The 7715-nt window shown below is 33.3% G+C and overlaps 1 protein-coding gene across 1 annotated transcript in view; it reads right to left on the minus strand.

Annotated features, from left to right (window-relative positions):
• The window catches only part of LOC108736661 (transient receptor potential-gamma protein), a 79237-nt gene that overhangs the window by 23141 nt on the left and 48381 nt on the right, over nucleotides 1-7715 (minus strand). The window contains exons 6-10 of the mRNA XM_025976012.1: nucleotides 6508-6718; nucleotides 5805-6039; nucleotides 5009-5134; nucleotides 3598-3737; nucleotides 344-524 (exon numbers count right to left, since the gene is read on the minus strand). Of these exons, the coding sequence (XP_025831797.1) occupies nucleotides 344-524; nucleotides 3598-3737; nucleotides 5009-5134; nucleotides 5805-6039; nucleotides 6508-6718 (893 nt within the window). The remainder of the gene's footprint in view (nucleotides 1-343; nucleotides 525-3597; nucleotides 3738-5008; nucleotides 5135-5804; nucleotides 6040-6507; nucleotides 6719-7715) is intronic.

Below are 7715 nucleotides of genomic sequence, written 5' to 3' on the forward strand. Positions count from 1 at the left end.
ATATTTATATTTATTTTAAATATTTAATATTTATTTGTTTACATAATTTCTATTAATATCACTACATTTTTTGTACCATAATAGCAATTAAACCACTTTCCCGCCAAACTATGCAGCTATCTGTCAAATTATTTTTTTAATTTATTATAGTTTTGTGGCAATTTCCCCGAGATATGCAAGGTCAGGATAGTAAGGTAGATGACCGAAAATACCCCATTTAGATTGCTCGAGAAGAGTTCGAGTGTCACAGGCAGTGTGCAGGCAAGCATTTTGTGGAACATTTTGTTCAACTTTCCCCTTCGTTTGTTTTGAATCGCCCTTCAGAGGTTTCTCAATAACTCACAATAGCGAGCAGCTGTGAAAGTGATCCCACGGGACAGGTAAACGAATAACAACACGAACACACGGGTAAGAGGAGTCACCATGGTTGCTAGCTCGTGATTGTCCGGGTAGACGCATAGAAATTTCACAGCACTGCCACTACATCCAGACGAAAGTTTTCTTTCAGTCTCCAATTTTTCCAGCTAACCGCGTAAATTTAAAACAATAGTGTAACCAACTTTTGAGACGACCCTCGTAATACATATAACATTGCGTTATTTCTACTCCATTATATCGTTTATAACATAGCGAAAACGGCTTATTACTCAAATTATTCGAAGAAGAACCAAGTGCAACACTGCACTAAGGGAGTTACTAAGGGTTGAAAATGTGACAACGTTGTAGTTCTTTGCAGAATATTAATGCTGTTGCATTTTAAAAGGATGAGCTAGGTACTGCCTGCACTTTCTGCTGTTATAAGTAATTTACAAGAAACGTTCCAAAAGTTACAACTTGAAGGACTGACAAAAGAATACATATATGTAAGTGCATTTAACCACCTGAACTTTACTTAAAAAGTTTTACCTCGAAAAAGTTTTCTATGGTACTATTTTTAGATCGTATAGTTCAATACGATTTAGCGATTCAGTTGCATCATAGGGAATAACGCGACTATTAAAACAAAAAGGCAACAGTTGTTTCTATCCACGATCGGGGTCTAAGGTATTAATTTTAATTTTATTTCATGGCATTCATACAATAGATAGACAAATTATATATTTTATAAACGTAATAAAGGAGCAATAAGGATATTCTCCACACTCTTTCTTGCTCCTGATTAATTAAATTTTAATTTAATAAACTCCCTATAAGTATAAATAAGTAGCCTAATTAGTAGCTATTTAATTTAATTCTGCTTATGCAATTTCACATTAAAAATTCAATTTTCAACCGAAGCCTTCGCAAATACTATTGAAATTATTTAAATATATTAAGGCACGCTAATTAATATACCTAATATTTATATCGAAAATGATACACTGTATTAGATTGGGTTAATTATATGTAATGACTCTACCTGCGTAGCTCCCATGAAAGTTCAAAGGCAGTAAGGATAGGATCTTTTGATGATAAGGCTATTAATGACGGCGATGCTAGGGCTCGGTAGGCGTTAATTCTCGACCTGGAATGTCTCAAGGAATCTTCCTGCCTCGAAGTCACACATTCGTCACAACCACACCTAAAAAAAATACAAGAAAGCGAATAAAGACATAAGTTATTCTGTTTAATGACGATTTTGATGTTCCTGTATTCATATTTTTTTATCAGTCATTAACAGTAACTATTATTTATACCATTCAATACATTAATTATTTACTAATGTATGTATGAGCCGTGTACAAGACACAATTATCGATAAAGGGTAGTACAAAACTAAAATATAATCTAATTAGATCCAAGTATAGGTACCTAATTAATTTGTCGTTACATGAGTCATATTTAGAAAAATTGGAAATGCAACTTTGTGGATTAGAATTGGTCATTCTAAAACATCGTATTTCAAGCTGTCCAAGGGTAAGAAATTGCGATTCTAATCTAGGAAAACTGCAGAAGATATATTTGAAATATAAGTTACAAGAATTCTCTGTTACTGGAAATATTCCAAAATAACTGAACCTTCGCCAAACTGCAGCATCAAAAAAGAACAACCAAACTTCTGTACCTTTACAATTTTTAGGGTTTTGTACGTGCGAATGAAAAAAGGAACCTTTCAGGATCACTCCTGTGTCTGTGTGTCCATCTGTCACAGTCAATTTGCTCTAATTAAGTTAAAAGTTAGTACATATATGAATTTTTGTGACCCGAACACGGACGCACAACGTAAATAATTAATTAATTTTGAACAAGTAAACTGTACCGTGTGACATATCAAATGAATAGACTTATTGTAAGGGTCTTAAATATATATCTTTTACAATTTTAGAATAAATAGTTTTAATGTTATTTAAGAAAATAGATGAAAATTGGCCATCCCCACCTTATCTCCGAAACTACTTAACCCAAAATTTTGAAAACAATACAGAAAATAGTTCTTTACTTATAGATTATAGGAAACTTAATAAGAAGTAGAAAATACCACAAATGGCGCGGAAAACGCCATCTGTATTACGATGCTACATTTTAGGATTACGTATGCTCCAACAAGGTCCATTTAAATATATGGATATATACTTGCTTAAACGAATCCCGACGTAGCTAACCTCAACGTGATAGGCACGTTACCACAATCGAATAAAATAATTCGAAGTGGTCTGTATTCTGTCGAAACTGCCAGACGCGGATCGCGATTTCGATCTTTTTGGATCTCATCAGCGCCTGGCAGTTCCGACAGAAAACAGACCACTTCGAATTATTTTATTCGATTATGGTAACGTACCTATTTCGTTGAGGTTAGCTACGCCGGGATTCGTTTAAGCAAGTAGATATCCATATATTTAAATGGACCTTGTTGGAGCATACGTAATCCTAAAATGTAGCATCGTACTACANATTTAGTAGGTATCACTTATTAAGCTGCTAAATCTTTTCAACGCTTTCTTCATTATCCTCGGAGAAATCCTACATCCTAAGGATGGATAACACTAAATCTTGCAGCATTAAAGAAAATGTGATACCGCGATTCCAAGCTAAAAGAGGGATATAAATAGTAAATAAAATCGGAATATAAATTAAATTGCTGATGAAAACAAGCTGAACATTGAAGAGTGAAAATAGTAATGATGTTTTCTACCATAGGCGTTTATCAATCTCTCGCTTAGCTGTGGATAAAATGGTCGAGAATTGTACTTTGACAAAATATGTATCAAATACCTTAAAGGCCATCGGTTTAACTATTTAAAGACAAGGGTTTTGTAGCATTTTATCAGACTTTATTAAGCGGTTTAAAACATAGGTATCAGCTAATGCAGATATACCAAGAAATACGTTTTGCCGTGTAAACAAACACAAAATCGGTAGATACAACTGTATTCGAATTGGAGATAAACAATTGCAAACAAGTGGGTGGATTTAAATATCTATATACGAACGTTTAATTGGTTGCATACATTTTAATAACTTGTAATAACCATTACGTTTTTAATGCTTGGTGTTCTCAAAATTAAAATGAAAGTGCTACGCAGTATCGATAAGTATCAGAGTGAAACTGCAGATATTTGGCTCGCATTCGGCAAATATTTACAGGTTTCTGGAAGAAAATAACCAAGAGGTCCTTACCTGGTAATATGAGACTATCCTTAAAGCTACTGTGGCCACGTATAATGAATTTGTTATAAAGTCAATAACGTTCCACATGTCCCTGATGTATTCTTCCAATCCTACGTCCCACAACTGTTTGATTTCACTCCATATTAAACCTATAAATAGAAATGAACTTTTGATACGTTATATACTTATAATGATTTATTCAAAATCACGTTCGGCTGCCTTCCTATACATCAAACTTCAACATTCATAATTTTAATCTTATTTGAAATTTAAATGCTGTAATAAAATTAATTCGAATATTTATGATCCAAATGATGGACCTAAAATTATAAAGTTTGGAGTAAACGGAGAAAGGATTACATAGATTGAATTTTCATTGCTAATATCTAATCTTTTACAAAACCTTATAAGTAGCTTCAATCATTATATAATTTATTCTACAAATTTTATATGTATAATGTTGGGTTATATTTACTGCAAGGAGACTAAAGACAAGAAAAAGAACTACATACTAACGTATAATGTGCAACGCGAGCCGCAAAAGCATCATCAATTTGTACTCAGTAGTTCGCTTCGTAGTAAGGCAAAGCGCAACCGATATGCAAGGTGATTTTGTTTAATTTTTGATAAATGATAGTAATGAAATTATTATCCAGTCGCTCATTGCACAGCGAACACTCGTTTTGGTTCTGATGATTATTAGACCTATTCGCTTTGGAGTAAGTTATTCTTCTCATACCGTGCGAATGATGAGGATATCGTAGATAGAGAAGGTTAGAAATGAGGAGATATTAGAAAGAGTAAAAGAACAGAGGGTGTTATCTAAGTCAATCAGAAGTATGCTGGATGGGTTGGTAGGACACCTTCTCAGGCATGAAAGGCTAGTTGTTGGAGACTTATTAGAAGCAGAAATATGAGTTAAGAGGACTAGAGGTTGACTTAGATTAATTAGATTACTGTTCATAAATAGTTATGATGTATGTTGTTCTAGTTTTAGGGAACTGTAAATTTTAACTCAGGAGAGGAAAGGTGCGTGCCCAACCAGGACTTAGGACTGACGACCCTATTCATCATTCAGTGGACCCTTGCATTTTCTATCTGTTGTTAGTCATTCACTTCGGTTGTTTTTGCTCCTGTCTTTATTCTTTTTGATTTACTGCTTGTTTTTAATTAAGTGGGTCACGACTTTTACTTTACTATCAACAAATGAAAACTTTGTTTCTCCTAAAGATACCAAATCACTCAATCCTACCATTTAAATGTCTTGCTGTATTGATAAACTATTAGCTATCACTAGAGGTGCCTTCGTTCTGCATTTGGGACATTTGAACTTCGCTTTTAATAATATTTTAAAACTTATTTCACATAATTTCTTAGTATCTACCTAAATATGTTTGTGCGTAATGCGTTTATTTTTTACCTCCAACCCAAGCTAATATAATCCATTCGACTAGAGATGGTTTCGCACCGCGTTTTGTAGGAACATCTTCAACGTCTTCTTCGAAGAACAGATTCTCTATTCTTTGCGAGGCAAGTATTAGTAAAACTGAAATTGCAAGAACTTAATGAAACATTTTCATTATTATGAAAGAATATTGGCTTTCGAAAATAGGCATTCCAGAACAAATAGAATATCGCATATTGTTTTTATGGAAGACCGTTAATGTTTTTATATTCCTTTACAAATGAAATGATTCTTTCTTTATTATTTGCTATTTCCGAATTATATATTTCTTTACGAATACACCTACATATGTACATATGTACTAAAATTTTGATAATGGAAGTTCTTAAAATTTATTGGATCGAAAAAAAGTGAAACACAAAGTTTTACGAGAAGTTACCCGCATACAAAAATAAAGTTTGTAGTTTCTTTCGAAATTTTATTAGTATCCTAACTGAGTTAGTTACTTTTACCAAAATTAAGTTATTTGCTCTGACGTGTGGTTTTTGCTTTATCAAAAAAAAATCTTTTCCGATTTAATACGATATAATTCCTTCAGTTGTTGTAAACAACCTTTAATAAAATTTATACTTTAATACTTCAATTACTAAGTAAAAAGAAGCATTTAAATTGCTAGTAAGATAACGACGAGAAGGATTTTAAATTCTTTAACATGTCACAACCCAAAATAATTTTTGAATTCTTTGTGAGTCAATAAAAAAAATAAACATACATATTTAGTGTCTATTTGCAACGAACCAGTTTTACTTACATAGGAAAGTAAAATAAGATGCGGAATGACATATAAATTTGATAAAAGGCTTTCGCATAGTTTGGCCAATCACAGAATGCGGAGCCAAAATATAGGCAATGGAGAAAAGCGGAAACATAATTCCGATTCGTACTATTTCTAGCGCCTGTAGCACCATATTCTTTCGACGAAAACCTGGAAGGCCTTCGTACCATATGGAAGCCAGTAACTGTTGAACGTTAGAATGTGCCACAAACTGAAACATTTTTCTTAATCAATTCCTATAACCATGACTGCCTTAGTAATGTTAGGTAGTTACAGGGTGTACACAGGGCGCAACGAGAAATGAGAAATAATAGAAGAACCCCTATTGTATATACGGTATTTTAATTACCATTAAATAGAAAGGTTAGGGTGTTTTTTTTAATGAATTGAAAAGGGCCTTACTAAATATTATTGAATCCTGCAATAAACAGAAAATTTCTGCAGATGGCGTTCGCTACGCTGTCTGTACTTATTCGTAAAACGTCATTCAATGGCAACAAGCAGGTTGGTAAGTGTTCTGCCGAAGCTTATTCTAACGCAGCGTGCTGGGGAGAACCAAAGGGTTTGAAATCGCAATTCTCTTCTGACATTTTCGACAGAATACAAACCAAGAATATATTTTGACACCCTGTTTAGTTTTTTACTAAAATAAAATATGTAATGTGAATGTGTTTCAGACCTTCTTTTGTCGCAGTTTAATGGCTAACTTCAGTCTGTTAAGGTGCATTCTCTCTCCATGTTCAAACGCTGGTCCCGACGGGTCGTGGTTCAGTAAGACCTCCAATTCATACGAACTCCTCGTGTGATCTAAAAGTGCAGTTGCGAAGTCTTGACATTGTTTCCGAAGCTCCTGGTATTCAGTCTTAAATTCGTGTTCCATAAAGCTGAGCCTGGTCGTGTAAGAAATCGTTCTCTCATTTAAAGCTTTTTGATACGGTTATACGTAATAACGTGAAAACTTTTATAATGCGATTACTCTCTGCGTATTTATATGTGTGTTTTAAATTGGTATTCTTGCAAAAGGCTCTTCAAGAAAGTTGGAGAAATTTTAAATGAGTCTCCAAAGTAGATAAAAAACTAAACGATAAGCAGTTTCGTTGTTTAGAAAAAAACTTGCAAAAAACAACTCGAAAGACAAAGCGAAAGCCTCGAGGCATTTAAAACACGACTCACTTCGATAAAACCAATTATTTTTTTCTTAAAAAAAAAATTAAACGTCTACCAAATAATATGACTTCATCTCCAGACTATTTCAAATTCTTGAATATTTTGTCTTGTCTTATCAAAGTGATTTTTAAGCAAATTCGGAAATATACGAATTGGGAAATAAGATCTTTTACCTAAGCCTTACCTTGTTTATATCAGAAAATCCTAAGAATTTCAAAAAAAATCTGCTATCATTTAGTTCTTCTATACGCGAATTTAATCTACATAAATTTGTTATATTCAAGAAACATTGGTATTTTTGCATAATTGTATGTTCCATGTCGCTTAATAGATAGTATTATTAAATAATTTTTTTTCACAATGAATTCAGGGCCACTAACATTAATTTTATAATAAATTCGTTTGAGTACAAATAATACTTAGTTGTCGATTATCGTTAGATATACAAGGGTAACCTCAACAGTAACTTAACACTATCCTAGACAAAAATTTTCAGTCTCTCTCCAGTCTCTCAGAGTCTTTCAGCGTCTCTGAGAGCGTCTCTCACAGTCTCTCAGTTATTGCCTAGGTGTTTTTATGGATCTCTCACAGTCTGTTTATGAGAGACTCGAACGATAAAATTATTAATTCAGAGATTCGAGTCTCTCACAGAGAGACTGAATGAATAAAACTGAAAAATTGAGAGACTCGAGTCTCTCGTAGAAAGACTGGGATCTCTGA

The sequence above is a fragment of the Agrilus planipennis genome, unplaced genomic scaffold, assembly GCF_000699045.2.
Source record: "Agrilus planipennis isolate EAB-ADULT unplaced genomic scaffold, Apla_2.0 scaffold12, whole genome shotgun sequence".
Classification (NCBI taxonomy): Eukaryota; Metazoa; Arthropoda; class Insecta; order Coleoptera; family Buprestidae; genus Agrilus; species Agrilus planipennis.